General features: G+C 43.5%; 1 protein-coding gene across 1 annotated transcript in view; it reads right to left on the bottom strand.

Annotated features, from left to right (window-relative positions):
• The window catches only part of LOC124218450 (mucin-17), a 38,486-nt gene extending 17,147 nt beyond the window's left edge, over window positions 1-21,339 (bottom strand). Inside the window, exons 1-2 of the mRNA XM_046624923.2 lie at window positions 20,900-21,339; window positions 3,998-4,107 (exon numbers count right to left, since the gene is read on the bottom strand). Coding sequence (XP_046480879.1) covers window positions 3,998-4,088 — 91 coding nt within the window. The 5' untranslated portion in view covers window positions 4,089-4,107; window positions 20,900-21,339. The remainder of the gene's footprint in view (window positions 1-3,997; window positions 4,108-20,899) is intronic.
• Between the last annotated feature and the right edge of the window lie 1,360 nt (window positions 21,340-22,699).

Consider the following 22,699-nt stretch of genomic DNA (forward strand, 5'->3'; position numbering starts at 1 on the left):
CGCTGGTTGACTAGTGTGCAAAATGTATCTCGTAAGCTTGTACGTACATTTATGAGTAGGTGTAACTTGTACCTGCCTGAAGGCGATATTGGCAATGTACGTGTAAAACTGATGAAATCATACCATGGCCTTGATGTGAAAGTTACCTTTAGAGTCGACCGGTCATGCGCGTGCACAGTTCAACGGGCACATTCGCATGAAGCTGCTTCGACGAGAATCGTCAACGAAGATCTCGTAATGAACGCGAAACCCACCAACTCAAAGGAGTAAATGATTTAAGCTATATTACCAGAGAAAAAAACACTGATTTAATAGCACGGTGATTACGAGGTTGCGTCTATTGGTCGAGGCTTGTCGGTTCTCTCTGTGCTACTCCTACACCCTTACCATGCCTCCTTATCTCGTAAGGTATATGAAGTAATGCCTCTGCTGCAATAACTCGACAAGGTAACCGTTAAGAAGAATTCCAATCTCTGAACCTGATGCGCAACTTGCGGATAGTCAATTTTTTTCCGAAGACGGCCTGCTCGAAGTCGACTGGTGAGATTACTTAACCTCTGCGTTGCACTGACGTAGCACCCACACGTTCCGCTATACCTTTCCCCGCATGGCCTCGGTTGACCTCTGCACCTTTCCGTTTTCCCCGTTTCTGCGCAGAACTGAGACCTCTAGTCTAGTAGAAAATATCTCTTCATTATGAGATGCCACAGACACAGATGCTCGTATCTCTTGTCTTAATAGTTATCGGACAATTCGTTATACTAAACTGTACCATTTACAGTATAACGCCTTACACGCGGTTGATATGTCACCACGTAATGCACAGGCATCGTTGCACGTGTTTAGGTAGTCATAATCACTATTCTGTTGCCAGCGGCCACTGCCGCCTTTGCTAAGAGGTTACAGGCTTAACCAGTACTCACAGCCTAAGAAATGTGGACAAATTGCTATAATCCACTGCTTGACAGTTAATTTTATTTTATCACCTCTTCTAGCATGGTGAAAATAATTTCTACGACATTCTACGAAAACACGTAAAAATTTAAAATCTTTGAAGATGATTGTTTTCACGTAGCTTTTTCATAGAAAACGATGAAATATTATGAAAAGATATTTGTGTCTACAACTCTTTTCAGAATAGAAAATGAATAACCATTCCAAAACTGTAAATAAAACTAAGTGAATTTTTTTGATAAAATACGAACGTCTACGCAACATTATGACGACCATCAATTTTCTGCTACAAGACCAAAAATATCTACTGGTAGTAACAATATGTATGATTTCGCGAACACTTGTAGAATTGCACATATGAGTAAGAAAATCTCAAATTGAATAAGAACACTTAGAGTCTTGCGTAGATAATTGTAAAAATCTGGGAGTTCTCATGAGTGTTGATGAAATTTACAACTTGGAAACCAAAAACTTGTTTTTCGCAGAAATTCGTAAAAAAAAACCAATTCTTGATAGGATACTTTATAATGCGATTACGAATATCTACGAGACGGTATTAAATACTGTTTGTGAACTACTGCTATATATAGCATCTCTTTGACAAAGAAAACTTACCAAAAACAGATTAAGTTCTACGCAGAAAGGGGGTCTGCGATCAAAGACTTTTTACGCTTTTTGAATATGATCCCGATGAGTTTAAACAATACGCCATATAACTTACAATTGACCTTGTCTTATTAGAAGTAGGGGAATGTGAAAAAATCAAAACATTACTTGTTTCCCTAAGCAAGGAATTCTACGATATTTTACAAAAAAATTATATCGGTTTCAACAATTAACGTCCGTACAACGATCGTGAAAAGGTAGGCCATTCTACAACTGGCTGTGGAAAACCACAAAATTCTACGACAAAGTCGGTTTAGAAACTACGATCGTCTTCCGAGTTCTCTAAAAATCGTAAAGTTTTTCGTGAAGAATCATAAGAATTTTCTTCACCAGGTTAACCAATTTTTATCAGCTGGATTCCATCATACCTCTCAAAAAGATTCAATACCAAAATATTCCGAACCCGTGATTCGTTTTTTCTAATCTATACTCAGCGAAAGAATTACTTGGTATGAACAAAATTTTTCAACTATGCACAAATCTCTGTCCCACGCATGTTTAATGGTTTTATTGATGGATTTTGTATGACACATGAAGAAAATATTCCAATTTCCTGAATATACATATTTCCACACTAAAGAAATTACTTTCTTGGTCAACACTTTTAGATACCAGCAATGAGACTCAAAATTTCGGTTCGTTGCGAATAACTTGAAGAAACAAGAAAACGTAGTATATATTAAAGATCGTAATGGAGGATAAATAGAGGTTCACCCAATAGGTTCCACATTGTTCTGAAGCACGTAATTTAATCAATTGCCGATTATTGAACAAGTTACTTCGAATCCGAGATGAGTACAGCAAATGTACAGACAAGCAGTAACAAATGCGCAAATGTGTGCGACCTATGGTTTCCCCATTCAACAGCTCAACACTTTATGAAAATGAGTAACGAGTAGTTTGTTTGACAAATTTCTCAGACCACGAGGCTTGACAAAGCGAATGTAACATAAATAATAATGTAGGACTAAACACTGACTTCACAAGACTAGATTTCGTTACTTGAAAAGTTGTGTACCAAGCTCTTGGAAGAAAGAAACGGGATAACTGTGGCGAGACACATGAAACATTTTTTTATGGGGCTCTTGAACCAATCCTTGAATTACCGCTGAACTTGACCTCGGCAATGAGTCGTCAGGCCTGCACAGGGTGCGCGGTGTCTTGGTGAAAGTGGTCTCGCCGGTTGCCGAGGACGGTGAATGGTGTCCTCGCGGGTTAAGCTGCACGCAAGTAACTGATCCAGGAGACACGTCGATGTGACCGTCAATCTCAGATGTTTACCGACTGTCAATGAACTTCGCGTTACTAAGCTCAAGGAGCTTGGCAACATACGTCGACTAGCGTGAATTGAAGGGGTCTTTAACCCTCGCTAAACCGGCTTCACTTGAACGGAAGTCGATCATCGAGTACCGCGAACTCGGTCTTCCAATGACATGGAAGATGTTGACGCTCCTTCGGGAACGAATACGGTCGCGTATATACCTCTGCGAGAGCCCTCCAGTTCTACAGAAATTTATCTTACAGAGTAAAGGTCTTATAGAGTGTGGTCCTGCGATGTACATTTAACTTGAAATGATAAATATAATCTTTTTTACAGAAAAATTATTCTACGTACCGCAGTTCTACTGAACATAAATTCAACATCGGACCGATTCGACAGAGTGCAGTTCTACAGCTATTTATGGAAAGGGCATCGTTTCTACAGAGAAATAATACCCCGTTACCCTGTTCTATAGAGTTCTTCAGAAGTTTTTACAAAAAGTAAAGCCCAATTTATTCTAGCTTTCTGGGTGATACAAACGCCTTTTGCGATCTTGTCAGGGAATCGGGTGTTGTGGTTTCGGACATGGTATATTATTCTGACCTTTGTTAAACAATTTTTCCCTAGAAGCGATCTCTCCAGAAAAAATCTCAATTTCTATAAAACTGCACACTCTAGAATCGATCTTTCGTTGAATTTCTATTCTATAGGACTGTGGTAGGTAGGATAATTATTCTGTAGAAAAGATTACGTTTATAATTTCAAGTAAAATGTTTTCTGTTGGATTCTAGTCTGTGGGATCTTCATTCTCTAGGATCGCACTCTGTAGAACAAAGTTTGTGTAGAAAAGGTTTTGCAGAATATTCTCCGTCAGTATTTTACTCCGTAAGATAAATTTCGATAGAACCTATAAATTTCCGCCTTGGCAGTTATCGACTCTGCCTCAGGCATGAGAGAAACTATCGCAATTCGCCTTTCTGTGTCAAACGAATGAATAAAGCGAAAATTTTGGAAGCTGATTCTCTTTAGGGACGGGGAAATTAGGAGTTTGAAAAATGTTGAAACGATTTGGTAAAAAAATTTCTAAAAACACATCTAGAACAAGTAAAAACTTACCAGCGCGTGAGCAACAAATTGTTAGAAAAGCGATAACCAGGAACAGGATCATCTCCCCGGGTCGGCTCATCCCGGCACTCAACGCCGACATGTCGGCGGTTCTTTGTCTTCTGCAAGTTAATAAAAGAAATTCTGGTTATTCTCCAAGTGTGAAGAGGCGCGAACTCGGACTTTCGTAAAGTCCGTAGCAAGTGTCTGTGAAGCGCAGTGTAAATATCATAACGTGAGAACTTTTTCGAGGGCTTGTTTCAAGTACAGGTTATGAAAATTTGCAGTACGCAAACACTTTGAAATGCAAAAAGATAGGTGCATATCTGCGAGAATGCGCTTATACGTCTCAATTTCATAAGCGCGGTACTTTATCGCACGAATGAAAAATCAAGACTCGCTCAGCCGACAAGAATTCTGAATTCTCGCGACGCGGCGACGCCAGGAAAATTGACCCCCGAAGTGTTTCTTTACTTCTCCCTCTTTCAATCGCGGCTTTATCGTAAGCGTGGAAAATCGGGACTCGCTCGCAACAGCGAACGAGGATCGACTGCCGGGAGGTTTCCGTTAATGCTCCAAGTGCTGCGAGCTAATAGCCCCGTGATCGTTAACGCCAGTTCCGTTTTGCACGGCATAAGTTATAAATTACACCTTAATAATTGCAATTACGAACACGTGAGGGGTTCGATAGTCGAGAAATGGAATGAAATAGGTAAAATCTCATCCTCATTGGTAGCTCACACGATGCTTAACCCCAAGGTGAACGGCGGAGGTTGGCGACGACGCTTACGTCATTCCGTATTCTCGTTACAACCCATTCGATGCGGAATTCGGTGAATGGTCAACGACTACAGTAGCGTGTGCTCCGTCGACTTCCTTCCCCCCATATTTCTCCTCTTCGGGACGTCTTGGGTCTACGTCACTTAGCACCACCTCGACACCTGGTGCATATCAATGCACTACCGCCATCTCCGTCCGTCCGGGTCCCTTTACTCCCTCGAACCACCGGACTGAGACTAATTCCACTTACGCTCTCGACAAGCTCTCCCAGCTCGTGTTTGTTACACCCAACTCTTCGCATGCCTATTTCTCGCCTCAAGGAACATTCATAGTTCTCGGTATGTCGCCATAAATTCATTTCTTTTTTTTTCCTTCAACATATCTTTTCTCACCCTTGATTCAAAATTGATTCTTGTTGCAAACCACTTGCGTAGTCACCGTGTTCTTTGTTTCGATAATAGATACAGACGGATACCCGTCGATCAGGTTGCGTAATTTTGATCCAGGGAAGTAATATTCCTCGTTACTTTGAAATCTTTTTACATTTACATGCTTTTTATACTCTATAAGAATTTACCTTTTTTTTGAGGTTTGTAACCATAAAACTTAAAATCTGAAGTACTCCTTTTCAGGTTTAGTCAGTAATATTTAACTAGCTGGAAAAATACTATCGACATCCATTTTTTAATTTCATCATGACGTATCATCGATAATCTGAGACAATTTTGATACACGGTTTACAATCATTGAAGTATACTTCGATTCAATATTCACAAAATAAAAAAAAAATTACGAAGTCAAATACAATCTCTTTACGTGGAATATTTACCTAAAATAAAGTTGAAAATTCATTAAGCCTTCATGTATAATCTTCCACCAATAAATGGTAATTAATTTCCTTTACACGTAATCAATTTCTTATTATACTCGTTGCGCAATTCTACGATGGAAAATTCTACTTTTTCTGATTGTTTTAATACATTGTACGCATATCGAGTGACGATAGCCCCGCCTTTAATGAAGTAAAATGCCCCAAAAAAAAAAAAAAACAAAACATGTTACCGTGTTGCAAGGAAGTTCACGAGGTGATCGAATGTAAAATACAATCGATTAGGCCGATTGAATCATGAGAACGTTCTTATCTTTGCAAAGAGTCGACAGACAGATCGTCATCGCCAACAGCTGGTAGAGTCGGTCGAGTCACACGTGACCTCCCGAGGAGCTGAAATCGAGTTTCACAACGTCGAAACGTTGTAATTAACTGGCCGATCGATGAAGTCCCGATTGTGATTCGGCTTGGCATTATGGGCGGAAGACAGGGCCGAGGATGACCGCCTCGATACCGCTGCGCGGCTGCCGTGGGGTGCCGGCCAGGTCGCCCGAGCGATTCCGTTACTGCCGGAAGGCTCGAGAGGCTGGCTCCTCCGAGCCATTAGCGTGGAACGCGGAATATGATTACAGCCTCCACCTCTGCGTCGACCCCCACCCCCGACTGTCGGTGAGGGGGATCACGTCACCCGGGCGGTCACTCTGCCCTCGCCTGGACCTCGTAATCCCCCCGTGAACTCCCTTCGAGTTCATTTTTTCCCTCCATTAGACGTCTCATTGATTTGTTGGGAACCATAAACCCGCTTAACATCCCGTGACTAATGACGTTTCGCCACATGCGGGCACCGCTCGGGAATATTGTGCACGTGTAAAGTGCCGCGCGCGGAGCGATCGTTGCCAGTCGTACCCCATCATCCTATTCAACGCCGTCGCCAGGATGACTACGCGATTTCTTGCGCAATTACCACGCTTCATTTTCTGCAATCGGATCATTTTCACCATCGGGTCCGGCCCTCCCATCCGACCTCACGGCTCAAAAAATTAACACCATTCTTCTCGTTCTGCACGATCAGACGGCAGGTATTAAACCGGCGAGGTTTACTGCAGACGATTCCACTTCGGAATATAACTGAAACTGATCGTCGCACAGAAGCGCCGTGCTGAATCGGGATGTCACGCTCGTACAGTGATATCGCCTTAACGAGCCCTCCGGAACGAGGAAAAAAAAATGGCATGATACCTGGCTCCTCGTGACCTCGGTTCATCCTTCTGGCTGTCAAGCGGCTCGAGTTAACAACAATAATTGTTTGGAACTTGATCTTGAGGTCTTATTCCTGACTGTCTCAAGGTGACAGGAAGTCACGTTTTGGTTTGTTGATCATTGGTAATTGTGCTAATAATTAAATACAAAGTAATATTTTACCAAATTATATGTATCCGATTTCTTATTCAGAAGAGAAGCTTCTACCGCATATTGTACCGTGTTCGCACAATTTTTATGACATTGGTTCAATTTTGATGAGTAAAATGTGGAAAATACTGAGAGTTCCTACAGTGTCCAACGATAATATTTAAGTTACTTCTTTACTTTTGCATAGCTATCACGTCTTGCTGATAATAATTAATATATATTAGTATTCTGAAACGAATATTAAAAATCTGAACTTCGATTCACCTCATTGACGTTTTTTAACCAGTTCAATAATTCATGAAGTTTGAAGTTTGAACCTGAATATTTTTCCTACTTGTAAAAATTATAACTGACGACTATCCGAATCAACCAGTAGTCTTAACATCTCGTCACTGAAGATATTTCAAAGAATTTTTCTGAAGAATTTCTGCGACACGTGTAACACGCAAACGAAGGTTAATCAATAAGCACCAAGAACCTATCTGCCGTTTCCAGCCCGGAAGGTCGCGGCTTACAGTGGCAGTCGTTCACCCCCAAGGTGTAGGTATTATTCGAAGTTATAATGAATATGGCGCGTTTCGCGATGATCCTGAAAAAAAATAATTCCCCTAACGGTAATGGCAATTGGTCCTTCTTCGCCGTCGCCGTAATACGTGGCGCAAGGGTCACACGCGTTACTTTGCCCCGAGGCCCGATGGTCACTCCGGGGACGAGGACTTCCGCGTGCCACCGTCCAGCGCAGCGGACAGGTTGATGGCGAGGCTCGTTACCAGTCAAGATTTGACGCTGGGTAATGAAATGCCACCGCCGATTGCCAAGTTCGGCAACAACCTGGCCATCCGGTTGTGACTCGATTGCTTGGACTTTGGCAGTCGCGAGATTATGCAGTCTGCTTGCGCGGATCGTCTCGCGCGATGATTAACTCAAAATCGACCCTGGAGTGAGCGGCGATCTCTTCCACGGCATGCAAATCCCAGCCTGGAGCCACGTGCACGCTGGGACATGCCCATTATCATGCCCTAGCGCGGTGAGTTATACGCTTATGGTTGGAGGCCTCGCGCAGTGACGATGTGCGAAGGAAAGGATACAGCGGTGGTAATTGATGACTTTTAATGGACCAGAGATTACGGTGTTATAGCGAGTTTTAATTACCGAGATCACACGTTTGTTATATGCGGGCACCTATCTCGGTGTGATTCAAGACGGTACGCTGCCGTCGGGGCACGACGTCAAGAGACTTTGGAATGAACGGAATAGGAGATGTGCAGGTAGATAGAGACAGCGATGGAGCTTGGGAGATGTGAGAGGGGAGGAAAAAAGTGTAAATGTTATTCATAGCTTCTAGAGCTTAACTCCGCGTCTCCGTCCATTCAACGATGAATAACTGCGATTGCCTTCCGTGTAGTTTCTTTCGGTGTTAAAATTATTCAAGTAGACATAGGTGTACTCGGAGTTGTGGCTGTTTACATTTGCACACGGTTCCATGCCCCCGCTTCCCGCCACCCAGCTCTCGTGTGCAAGTGAAACGTGAGCAAATACACCTTCGGGTAGGTATTGGTGCGGCAGGTAGAGAGCAGCTTATCTAAATGACCGTTCGCGCGCGGGTTGGAGAGCAACGATCTTTTTTGTGAAAAGACCCGGCTGACTCACCTACGTCTGTCCTCGCAGAGTCAGATAAACTCCATAACTTGAAACAGTTTACAGCCGCGCTGCCGCCGCTGGCGTGACGCGTAACTTTGCACAGCGATAGAAAGATAAGAGCCGGAAACAACAATCTCGACTTCCGCACCTTAGTTTCATTGCACAGCTACGTCTCGTACCCCCCGGACAAAGAGTAGCATTTTTAATTATTCTTCTTCGTTGATAGAACTGCAACAACGGTGACGAGAAAAAAAAGGAATAGAGTATCGAATCAAATCTAATCGCAGTTCCGAGTCGGAACTTTACGCTGTAACGATTCAAATATGCCCGCCCGAAACCAAAGCAATTATCAAGTACAAGCTGGCTTTAAGTACGAATTACGTAGATTCCAATCATGCGTGATTAACATAATATATAATAACCAAGTCGGTGTGAAGTAAAACGTCAAACTCGTTTGAGTTGTCTGCAAAAATGAAAAACCGTAGATCTACACTTTCAACGCCATTATTAATACCGTCTACAGAAGATTTTCATTAATTGTCACTAAAACTTATCAGGAAAACAATTTAGTATATTAAAAAGTCAAAACCTCAACGAAACATACAAAAATTAAAGAGAGAGACTGTTTATAAATAAATAAAGAAAGATCAAAGAGACAATTTTAAAGAAAGAAAGAGAATTTACATTTACAATTTCAACGTTATACGCCTTTTGACAAATAATTTATGTATTAAATAAGTGGATGATTCAATGAATGTAGAGAGTGAGTGAGAGCGAATGAGATGTAGCTAAGTTTGTAGTATAGAAAATGAAAAGCACATGCAAATGCAGTGATAAAATTCAGATAACATTGCAATTAAAAGTTTTGTCGTGCTTTTACTGTTCGGACACCACAGTTTCTATATCATGGCAATTTTTAAATGATTGCTTTTTCTTCGAATTATGAATGGAAGTACATACGAAATTAATACTCAAAAAATAAGAGAAAGAAAAGAGTGAAAGGGTTTGGCATCACAAAATACTCTCGTCATAACAAACCGCGTAGTCCTTATCTTCGGTTGTCTACACACACTCACACACACATACACAGTGCACGCCGTATTTTTGAAATGCAGTGCAACCTGGAGCCACTACGAGAAATAACACACACTTAAATATCTAGGCTAATGTCTAACTGTGCGTTTTCGTTTTTTCGAATACTAGAACTTACATATAACCGTAAATGTAAACTTGCTGTTTTCTCTTCGATTTTGTCGCCTTCCGTTCGTTGCAAGATCATGACAAGTGCAGGTACTTTTTTCTTTCTATTCAGAAGAGCATATTTATATTTTCCAATATATTTTCCAACTCCCGGTTTTTAGATCGCGTCTGCGGAAATTTCCGCTGTACACAGAGGTCCCTCGCACTCCTCAAGTTCTGCCTTTCTGCTTTATTTCTATCTGAGATATTTCTTTCTCTTTTAGCTTAAGTTTACCATTAGTGTATTCAAGCTAGCTCACGTATCTTGTATTAGACCCAATTTTTTTTTCATTGTGTCATAATATTGTCCAATACTGTCACGGACGTAAATCAAGTGTCCATCTATCATTCATCTCGTTCATAACGCGCTGTGAGATTTGCAAGAGCAGAGCGACTCGCAGTCATTTCATGCCGGGGTTAATACGGGTTATTACAAGCCGATGATGCGGGGGAATGATTCAATCATGGATGTCGCGACTGATAATAGGGTGGTTTTTAACAGGGTTATTATTGAATTTCAACCGGCTCACCCCCCAAATCGCCTTGAAATATTTCAAACATAATTCCCTCCCTAATTCCAGATTTTTATCTCAACTCTAACGCGGGTACATTAAGTCTGCCGAACGGATCTCGATAAAATTTGATATAGGTACGGGGGTTTCTTGGGTTGCTGACTTCACGTTTGAACTCAAAATTTGAAAATTCAAAATGGTGGATCTAATATGGTGAACCAATATCCCAACAATGACTTGATGTTGCTCTATTGGATCCATTCTTTCGAGTTTTGTAATTTCAAGTTCAGATTCGAATTCAGCGAGCTCCCAAAACCCCCTACATCGACTTTCACCGAAATCCAATGACTTTTTGGATTTTGGTCCACCATTCCAGACTTTCAAATTTCGATGTGAATGGGGAAATCCACCCTATTACTGCCGTGGGTCAAAGTTGAGATAACAACAGAAAAATCTGAAATCACTGGGGAATTATTTTCGACTTATTTGGAGCCGATTTGACCTTTGAGGAGGAATGACCTCTTTAAGGACCACCCTGGGCTAACAAGGAGCCTAGTATCCTTGACTGTGAACTTCGATCTGCTCATGCACGTGGTGATCGTGCGACGACGAGGACTCTCATCACGATTAGCGCGATCTTCTCACACGTGTGCGTCGACGCGAACGGTGCGTGAGCGGCTTCCTGAGCTCTGATTACCCGGCGCGCTCCTCGCGGCTCGAAATCGTACGTCGAAGGCCTCCGCGTTCACACGCGGAGAAGGCGGCGTGCAACAGGTCGGCAACACGCATGGTCTATTTATAGAACACCTGAGCTAGAGTTACGTGGGTCGGGGAATCTCCCGCTCCTCCGGCCGCGCGGTCAAAACCCCGCCATCGCGTCGTATCCCGTCTCTCGCGGGCTTCAAATCACCAGTCATCATCGACGATACTTACAAGCAACATTAGCAACGTCCCAACACGCTGCACGGAATCGTTGCGTGCATGCACGCCTCGGAACGCTAATACAGCTTCTGCATGAAAAAAGCAGCGGCGTCCTACGGCCAACGCCGCCGCTCCGCGATTACCGATACCAGAATTTTAATAAACTCGACGCTCGTGCAGATTGTTTGAGGGGATTTATAACCCAAGAGCGTTGTACAGCGTTCACGATTTTCAAGATTCTATGGACTCGGGAGTTGGGGGAGAAAAGAATTGAGCAAACCGGGTTTAGAGGTACGCAATTTCAGCTGTAATTTGAAAGAAAATATTATTTCGTAATATGAATATTGTGGCCGATATGTCCACTGAAGTCACGGTAAGCAAAAGACAGCGTTGAAAACGGTAACCATATTTCCAGCTAAACGGAGTATCTGACAAACAAAACTCTAAGATCACTTTAAAGGCTAAAATTTAGTGAAGTTATGAATCTTTTTTATTGGTAAGACATATTTTCTGGATTTTCGGCAGTGTCTTTGGTTGGATACGTTAGACGGACAGAATGATACAAAATCCGCTCCATAGGAGGTTAGTCCGTAATCATATGACAGTCGTGTGTGAATTTCAAGCTGATCGGATGAACGGTTTTGATGGAATCGTGGTTACCGTTATCGAAAATGTGGTTTCGAGTGGCGAAATAACCGCGTAACGGCGATCCGAAGCGGGGCTGGACATTTCTGCTCACAACTTCTTTCATTTTGCGAATTTCGAGTCCCACGGCCCAACAAAATAAATGTAACGGATCCGACTACAATAATCTACAGAAAACCAAAGATCCGTGAAAAATTATTTTTCTAGTCTTAGGAACGCCCTTAAGACAGTCGTGACGGTGAAAGTTACGGATAGGGGTAAAAATATTGACAGATCAAAAATCGAAGGGTGACAATATCGAATCTTTAAGGAAGCAAAAACTTAATATATACAAATTAAAATTGTTGAAAGTCGAAAAATGGACACGTAAAAGATTAGAAAGGTCAGAACACGGAATGCCAAACTGTAGAATCATCGGAATTCCTCTCCATAATATAGAATCGTATACAGATTATCGATGTTGCTGTTCCACGTTTTGACCTTTCTATATTTTGTTTTTCTGTATCGCGACTTTCAATGTTTTCAATTTTTTAAACTACAACTTTTCACATTTTTCAATTCTACAAATAAAATTTTCGCGTCTATGAAAATTTCATACTCTGGTCCCTCTATCAATCAGCAGTTCCAGTTTTTTACCTCTACCCAAAGTTACGTAAATATCCATTCCATAGGTCTAGTATTCCTACACACTTTGTCTATTTTTGGAAAACTATAAGTAACTTTCCTCGCGCAAAACAGCAATTAAGCTTTCTTATTGGATCGTTGCTGCCGTGTTATCACTGAGAAATGTGATTAGTTATTAATCGGACGAAACGAACTGTTTTCCACCGGTGAAGTAAAATTATACGTTTGATTCAATCGTGAAATTGTTTACAGCAAATACATTAATTCGTTGATTATCTTTTACCGTATAGGTAAAATATCTCAAATAAATTGATTTGATTGTGCCAAAAATTCTTTAGTTCAGGCAATCATAAACTACATTGCTGCAACGACAAAATCCTTTTCAACTAGGTATGATTATTTGACTATACGAGTCATTTATCTCAGTGTGGCATTAATCTTCGTATCGTTGAAGATACTTCGAAATCTTATATTGAAACTAGCCGAATTACGCCTATTATGCCTTGAAAAGCTTGGGAGTGGGTTACTTCAGAGAAAAGCCATTATTGCTCAGGCCAGTGCATAATCTGCACATTGACCGAGACGGGATGTAATGTACAAACCAGGTATACGCTGTTCGAATATCGAGACACCGTAACGCCTGGAGAGTTGCGTACGGGGACAAAAAGAGGGAATACCTAAGAGAGGAGATCAAGGTGAGGATGAGAAGGAAAAAGAGGAATGAGAAAAAAAATATATACCCACACATACGTACACCTAAGTATGCGTACAATATAAATGAAGAAAAGAAAATTACGTTGACAGCTCGAGACAGAGTTCGACAATCGTGCCAATAAATGAAAAGCAAAAGAGCCGAGGTTCCGCGACGATGAGGATGAGAATGAACAGAAGAAAGGCGAGACTTCTTGTTCAGCCCGCGCCCATAGTTGTTGACCGTGCAGATCGAACTGATTCATTACTTCACGGTGATCGACCGTGCGAGTCTACGGCTCCGTGGCTCTGCGTGGTCTCTGGCTCGCGGAGCGATATACCGTGATTCTTTATCAACTTTAAGGTCGGATTCGTACCAAGTCCCGCTATATGACTTAACGTGGTCCTTGCCAAGAAATATCTGAAAGTGGATCACGTTGCTCGATAGACCGCGTCGACGAGGACGAAGTCGCTGACCGTTCGCGCACGGATTCGAGAGCAGCGGAAGTCGACCTTTCTACACTCGAACCGCAACAGCTGCGACCGTTGGTGACTGTTAAGAACGCTCACGCCATTGGCCACGTGTTACGAATTATCATACGGCGCGTGATTGGAAGACAAGGGACGCGATCGTGCGATTGATAAGCCTGTCCTGAGGTCACTGAGAGTCTCATCTCCTCGACAGAATTATGTATACATGTAAGGTATAATGGTTAAAGCTCCGCTGCACCGGAATACATGACTCGAAATATTTCCCAGTTTCGTTGACTTGTTTACCCGCGTGGGATCGCTAAGTGGCAGGCAGTCCCGATGCCGCTGGCATATGCAGCGCGCTCGTCGCAAGGGATACCGCTCGCCAAAGTAAATCCAAAGTTCGGAGATTCCTTGTATTACGGCGGTCAAATATGCCGCTGAGGTTCGAGGGTGTTGTCAGGGCAAACAACCAGGTTAACGAGACGGCCGGCCCTTCCCTGCCCCCTCCCACGCACGTACAAATGAACGAACGAAATCCAACGAGGGGGTATCTTTTTCCAGTGTTTCAACTATGTCTTTATCTACGTTGTGAGTAAATATTTGCAACTTGATTCGTTTTACTACGGCGATAAGTGAAATGGAAATGATAGACAAAGATGTACCGTTATAGAAGGAAAACATCCACGACTGCCATATTTTTTTATGGACTGTAGTTTCGAAACGAAACGCTTGATCTTCATCCTTGACTGCTATCCATTTCGTTTTTAAAGTGTAGCTACCGAAAATCTGTTTCAGCTACTTCGATGTATATTACAATAGTGATGTTGTACAAGTTGTTGAAGGTAAAATATTGTATTGCGTGTTAAAGGTAATGAAACTTATTTGTTTTCTTATTGCGAGGACTGGTTTGCGTAGTCCTTTACGATTCCATCAGTATCGAAGCATACGATACGTTGAAAAACGCGGATTCATGAATTTCGAAAATTTCAAAGCAATTTTTCACGTTTATCACGTTTAGTACAAAACTGTATTTTTTCATTCAGCCCACTTTTCCATCCATTTCCAGGATTATGAATATTTCATTTGTGAAGCTATCGTGGCTGAAAAACCGTGTCTAAGGTAACCCTGCCTGCAGCGAAAAAAGGCTGATCGGCGTATCGCGTATGCATCGAGTAATTTAACAACAGCCTGGACGATCAGCGGTTATCTGAACCTTGACGAGTTCGACCAGGCGTAGGGCTTCCAAGAAATAGCCGATCTTCTGGCAGTTTCCCGGTCGCAAACCCCTTATGCGAATCCGTCGCTAATCGATCGCTGCGCTGCGCCCTTTTTTGTCGACGAACTCCACTAATCGGTGGATATCGCAACGGATTCTCGGTTATAAACTGCTGTCTGATCACAAAGGTTGGATACCGAAGGGTTACGGAGCCCAGTTTGCCGGGGTTAGGACATTCAGTTTCGTTAGCGCTACGCGTGGCCAGTCTCGTAAAAATTGGCAATCGTTCGCAGTCCGAGCTCGTAGAATCGGTTGGAGTCGATTTTCGATGCGAACCAAGGTCGAACGACTAGACAATGGCTGCCGTAGGTGGGCACATGCGTATAATGCAGCTGCGGAGAGCGGCTGATTCTCAAGAAGTAAATCGTAAGATGAGTCAACGGGAAACCCTGAGGCCTAAGGCGTGAGTCAAGCGTGTCTCCTTCCACGAGTTAATGTTTCTCTCTGCGCATGTTGCGGTAACTGGTAGTTAGTTTTAATTTGCCTCTCGAGGAACTCGCGCCTCCTTATACCGAGCCACGGAGAAATCGGTTCGCCGACTATGACTTGAACTCTGCCAAAAGACAAGGTGGGAGGCAACTGGCAAAGCAGCGAAAACACGTCCATCGATAACATGCCGCATAGCGTGGCCGATGGAATTTATCGACTGGTATACGCGAACACGTTCCTTAACGTGGCCTCTTCTTACGACGATTGAACCCGCCAGGCTGCCCTATCTTCAACCTTCCGGAGCAGATAGAAATAGCATGTTATATGATGTACGTACAGGACCCGACAGTCTCTGCGTTTTTACACTCCTGCAACTGCAGCGCTTCGATCTTACCCTGGATGGTCAGTACTCGGATGGAACGGGTGAGAGAAGAGGGCCTTATTCGAGCATGGAGTGGACGACGATACCGGCCGGTAGGCAGGGAGCTCTCTTCGCTGCCAGTCGAGTAAGACAAGGCAGACTGCACGGGGTAATAACGTGTGGATGGTGAACCGGATGCACGGACCACACGGAGCTCTGTGCCTCCCCCGAAGGACGCGATACCATCTAACCGCGTCTCCTATGCTCTTCAGGCATAGCGTCTCGCGTGTCTCTTTCCCCCCTTCCCCCCCGTAGGAGTCGTCACACCTCAGAGGTCTCGTCGTCGGAGGTTAAACTTGACGATTAATCTTTTCGCGGGTGAGATGGGCACGTCGGATGACCAGTTGCGTTGCTCCTTATTGTACAATCGTTTCGAAACTTGAATCGGTATCGGTAATCCCGTCGGCTTTCACCCGTATTGTAGAGCAGGATTTTGAAATATAAATAAATGAATATTCGAGAACACTTGAAATGGCACATTCCTCGCACGTATCGATTTACACGTTGCAATAAAATGTTGCAAAAGTAATTCTAAGAACCCCGCGAGTATCTACGTACGTTCCATCGAGATTTCGAAACTCCGAGGGGATGAACATTTTTTCAAAAAATATCAAACACGTTGCGCACCGTTCGAGTATTATAGCGAAGATTGACCTTGATGACGTGGTATCATATTTCTTTCGGGGCATCAAAGACTAGTTCGATATAAATGACAGCGCTTGTCGGACGTTTAATTAGCCTGCAGTCGGAGGCGAAAATAAATTCGATGTAAGGTAGAAAGAAAAGAGAATGGCAAAAAGAAAAGTAAAAAGGAGGAAAGGAAGAACTGCCGCCACTGCCGCAGCGCACGTATCCACCTACCTACTCGCTTCGTTAACCAATCTGCATTTAAGTACTAATTATCCAGGATTTAGTGCCCCTCGTTGCATATACACCGCCGCCTAGCGCGCACGTTGGTGCTGCAACGCTGCTGCAATGCAAGTGATAGCGTTCTCTTCTTTTTGTCGTCATCTTCTCTTTTTTTCTTGCGCGTGTTACTCGACGCGATTGAAAATATACCGTTAACCGGTTCGCAATGGAGATAAATCCCGAGGTGAAATGTTACACACATTTTTCTTTCCCACTCTCTTCTTCCTTAATTTTCCACTTTTTCTCTCACGTATGCATACATGCACTCCGCTGCCGACGACACGGGAGTTAATTTAGCCACCCGCTGCAATAAGACGAAAACTTATTCTAGCCCTAACGGTCGAGATCGAGCCGCGAAGGAATTCACGGTCACCGATTCGGCCTTGATGAGACGGCTCAAAGTGTGACAGATACAAGGCATAAAGATATCTTGTTCGAGTAGATTTGTATGAATGTGTGTTACACACGGTGGAACAACCTGTTACCCGGGCTGTAATTATTCTGTAAGTCGAGGTCGGGCCAGATCTGGTAAATCGGTGCTGTAAGTTGAACTGGAATGGAACTGGAACCAAAGTGGAACTCGATGTGGGCCAAGCTTGCGGAAGGTTCACTAAACTAATGGAGGGTATCTACATATCGCCGGTGTATGTCATTTGTGTTGATGGGCACAATGCCTCTCGGCGCGATGCGAGCAGCTGGCATTTCGCCATTATTTCCCGCGTCGATCGGTAGTAGAGGAATCGAGTTGGAGATTCGGGTCGCGTTGCGTTCGTGCGTAGCGTCGACAAATCGTATTGCGGCAAGAGGAAGCTTATATAGGATTAAAACAAAAAAAGAACCGTCTTATGGAAATATATAAGCAGTTGTCCGTTAAATTGCGGTTTACTTTTACAGGTTTCATCGGTTCCATATCATAAACAGTTATATCGGACGGTTAATATGAACCGGCGCAATATGTTGGCCTCGGGCGATAGGATTCAACCCGGAGGTGTCGTGTTACGGTCATTGCGTAATCGGGCGTGGCTTTCCATTAAATTATTCAGGAAAATTGGAACACGTCGCGTTGAACCTGCGTTATCCGGTTCAATAGCGTGAAGTTCACCTGCTCCAACGAGGAAGGGGCTCGGTAAATCACTGTTAAATAGAATTTGACTCCAACGGTTCGTTGAATTCAATCGTTCCCAGCCGAAAAAATTGGCAAGCTTGTCAGCCACCGATCGGTTCTACGAGTCATGCTAGGTGTGAGTTTTCTCCGTGACCTCCAAACGAATGAGATCGTTAGTTACTTCAGTCGAGGTGATGAATTTGAGGAAGAAGTGGCGTTCGAGCGTGCGATCTGATAATGCCGGGGCTTGGAAATCTGCCGACGGGAAATATGAATGAACGTTGATAGCTCGAACCCGCGTTCGAGACTTTGGAAGTACGGAATACCCAGCGTAGGAGACCAAAAACGACACAGGCGGCGTGGAGTAAAATTTATCGCGTATTGTTATGCACATTTTTCAGACTGCAGTAGGCGAGCTGGAGCCGCAGCGGCAGTTGCGCCCAACAGTAACGCGACAAAGGCCGAATTCCATGAATTTATATTTGCTCTAGGATAGTTATATACCAGTTCTGTTTTCCCCTCCCGGTTCTTCCCGCAGGCTCACCGTGCTTCCCTCCCTCTCTCCCATCTTTCTCGCTCTCGTTTCGCGTCTATCAGACTTTTCGGGGGCGTCTATTATACACGCGATCTGTTCAATTGTAGGCTGTTCTGCCCTCCACCGGGCGCACAATACACGCAACAATGGTCCCACTGTGCTATCTCTGTATACGTAGCACCTTTGGTGTACCTACATTCACGACGCAGCTCAGGACCAAACGTACGTGTGACGGGCAACCCGCCATCCATTCGACAATGCGACAGCACGAGCGTCCATATCATCGAGCTAAGCTGCTGTAGCTGCTGCTGCTGCTGCTGTTGCTACACCTTTCCACAACTTTTATCTCATGCTCTCACCCTAGTACGCATGCCACTCCAGAATATTTTCAGCATTAATTCAACGCGTCTCGATGATTGTGCAGAGTTTAATACTTTCTTAAATTATCTTTACGGAGGTTAGCGCTCGTTCAGACGTTTAACTGACAACAAGCTAGTTGTTGCCAAGCTAACTTCATCAAATAATCTCGAACAAGGCGGGCCTCTGTGCGATTCAATTTGAGTACCACATTTTTGAGGTAACGCACGATATACCAAAACCTGTCTAACGTTGCGTTGCAGAGCAATAACGATTTGTTCGAATTTTCGCTTACTTCACGCTTTAAATGAGGGGATTGATCAAAGAGAAAATTAAATCGACGTGTGAACCGCTTTTTCGACAATAGGCTTGAACCTCGTCCTTCCAACATTTTGACCAATTGGAACAAATTATGGCAGAACAAAAACGGATTAAAAAGACAAAAATTGTCGTCTAATTAGTACAATTTAGAATATTCTGATGAGTATCAAGAAACTGAAAATTTTGTTTAAATTATAAATTGAATGAGTTATACGTTTTTCCCCGTTCTTTATAATAGTCGAAGTATAGCTGTGAATTGATTCATTCCGCTTACGAACATCGATATCTCTGACGAAGAATGTGATTTCATTATCAGAAAAATTTATATGTTGTCGGACAAAAAAAGCATTTATCAGTTCCAACATATTCTATAAATATTTTCGCCAGATTTCGTCTTTATCTGAATTATAAACGCGCTCGGAATCAAATTTTTCTCGTTTATCTCTGAAACCTCTGCTCGAAAGCAGCCAATCATCAGCTGCGGATTGGGAGTGACCGAGTGAGCAGCAAAAAAATTCTTTTTCTTCATTTCCTTCGTGTTAGTCGCCGATCAATCGAATTAAATGCAAGATCGCGCGAGTTGGGTTCATTTATCGTCGAAGTCGCGATCGGACTTGCATACCTATCGGGTTTGGGTTCTGAATTATTTAGTGTGGATGTCGGGCGTCGTCGTCGCGCCGGGCTTCTTGCGACGTCTCGCCTGGACTCTGTGAACCTGCACGTCGATCCTCAACCGATAAACGTAGGTGAGTTTTTAATCATTTCAAACTCGTCTTACTTTATATATTATACGTGTTCGGGGTAACGCGGTAGTCAATTTAAGTCTAATCATGCCACACCGGTTCTTCTTAAACATCTCAACTCTGTTTCGTCACTTGGCTTTTGTCAGAACGGATCGCGTTTACTTTTCTGTAGTCTACCTTTTCGAAATTCACCTTCTTTTTTTTTCATTCTTTTTTTAATATTGGCAATGCGTGATTACGTAAAAAAGGACCTTACACTCTTAGCCCGTTTAGAAATTTTGAAGAATATGAAATAATAGCCGAATACTTTTTGTTGCATCCAGTAGAAGTTTTCACAGGCTGTTTCCTCGAACTTGTTAAACTTATATGTATGACCCTCGGTATAACAGATAATTTCACGGTCGTAACTGATCCTACGCACTGCCTAGATACGTTTCTATATCATGTTTTCGCTAATAACTTCGTGATTGAGAAGTTGAGGAGTAAGCGATTTTTTTCTCATCACACTCGGTGACTGAAACCTCAAGAAATCACGGATTGGATAAAAATTTGAGTCGTCGTATCGCGGTCGAAAGAGACGAAGGCAGTCCTGATTTAATCCGCAGACGTTTTGCACAGATTTTGACATTTCGTTTTAGGCATCATAATATATACATATATTTTGCAATTAATTTTTTTTGGGGCGGGGGAATTTTCTTGCACTTATAGTATATCCATATAAGAATTTTCGTGAGAGTGCACTGCACAGTTCAATAACGAGCACTTTTAATTTTTTCCTTTTCCAATTATTGTGTATTTTTTTTTTTCTTTTTTCAAATTTATGGTCATATCCGTGGTTCGATTGATTATTGATCAGTCACTTAAAGCACTTGGCACCTGCACAATTTTACATGTTTCGCTTGTAACACTTCATAACGGAGCCAGCTCGGGGTTAATTTGTCGTACTTTGCGCACGATTGGGATGGCAATGTCTCTCGGCGCTGTCCCTTTTTCTTATTCTCGCCTTTTACAATGCGAGTTACGTGTTTCGCACGCTCATCTCAGCTCACTTACCTATGCGGAATCCGTAGCTTCTTGCGATGAGTCCGTCGTTCGGCAATGTCGATGGTCCTGATGCGTGTGCGTATAAAATTTACAACTTCGCGCGCGTCGTATTACAACCCCGTTTATTACTCGCGTAGATTAATCGCACGTATGTAGGTATGAAATATATATACCGTGCGTCGAATTGAACCTCGTTGAAATCCCCCGTCCGTTTCTGAGTCTACGTCGCGTACAGCGTGTACATTAATTGTTCGTTTACTTGTTATTAACAAAAAAAAAAAAAAAAAACAACAACAAATTATACCGGCGTAATAAATATCTATTAATATATACGGCACCGTGCGCGAGTCCACGTGTGTGTGTGTGTGTGTATATTATATTATACTTTTATAAAAAGACCTACTCGTACAAGAAGCACCCTTTAAAGCGGTGTGCGTACTCGACGCGCCACCGCACCAAACAGAAGTGAACTCATGCGCAGCTTCGGGCCTACACTTTAAATACCTTTGCGCGCCCGACCCCTACTCCGTCGCGACGCGCTGATTGGCGGGGGTCTGTATGCGATGGCCCGCGGCTACAGAAGAGACTCGGACCCGCGGACCAGCGTCGCCACCGCCGCCGAGAAGAAGCACCCTCCACCGTCGCCGTCGCCGCCGCCGCCGAGCCGGCGCATTTCTGCCCCGGACGTTCAGTTGCCAACATTGAAAGCCCCATTGTACGCTGGACCGCGGGATGCGCAGCATCTTCCTCCTTCGCCGCCGCCGCCGCCTCCCCGCCTCCCCAGGTCTCTTGCTCCCCCACCCCCGCCCCCACCCCCGCTTCCCACCACTCAGGACTGCAAACACTATTCCGCAACGTCACAGCTATTCTTCGTTTTCGATTCCCTCAAAAATTCGAGGACCTTTCGCTAAGATCTCTCTCGCGGCACGATCAGTTTCCATGGTAGACGATCGAAACCAGACGTCACGTAATCGCGAGTGCAGGTCAATCGCTTCGTTGGTGAAAAGACACGGTTTTGTCGTACCGATTATACCTTACGTCAATTGCTCTCCAACGTCTTTCGCGACTAAAACGATGTGACAGTGCCCGCGATGTATATATACATTAAGTACAATGTTCGAGGTATCTTAATCACGGGTAGTGACTTTTTTTCTGTAAGCACGTTCCTGATTAGGGACGTTTTTTTTTTTTCTTCGTTTCTCCTAAAATCATTTCTTTGCAGACAAATTTCTGCATTCTTGCAACGCTATTGGTTCGATGAGAAATCGATCAGGTCTTCCCGCACCGTATGGGTTGCCGTTTACGCGACTGTTTGCCGTTTACTTGGAAGACGCTTCCCGCGCTGCGTCCTTTCGCTCGTAGTTTATAGGAGATGAGCGTCGCGATGAGGTCTAGGCTGAGCCATTGCTTTGAGCCAGAGAATGTTGAGGCCGCTCGAGCAGGCTCTTCTGGTTCAAGTTCACCTTCTCGTAACGCTCGCGCGCGCTATCTTCCACGATTCTTTCTTTCATTTCCAGTTATAGTCCAAGGCGTGGGTCTAGGTCGCATTTGACCGCGGCGTTTGCACATCGGCCGGATTTACCGCAACATTAAACGTCGAAGAAAAAAACCATACAAAAAAAAAAAAAAAAACCACAAGGAATTATCGGTATAATTATTGAATACGAGTAAAAAAGGATAGAAGGATGAAAAAAATAACCGTTCGAAAGATGTTCAAGAGGCGCACACACCGTCCGTATGTGTGCATATAAGCACATGAGCTGAGTTGATCACCGAGAGTGTGGGAGAGTTCAATGCTCGAGTAGGAGG

This window comes from Neodiprion pinetum, chromosome 5, assembly GCF_021155775.2.
Source record: "Neodiprion pinetum isolate iyNeoPine1 chromosome 5, iyNeoPine1.2, whole genome shotgun sequence".
Classification (NCBI taxonomy): Eukaryota; Metazoa; Arthropoda; class Insecta; order Hymenoptera; family Diprionidae; genus Neodiprion; species Neodiprion pinetum.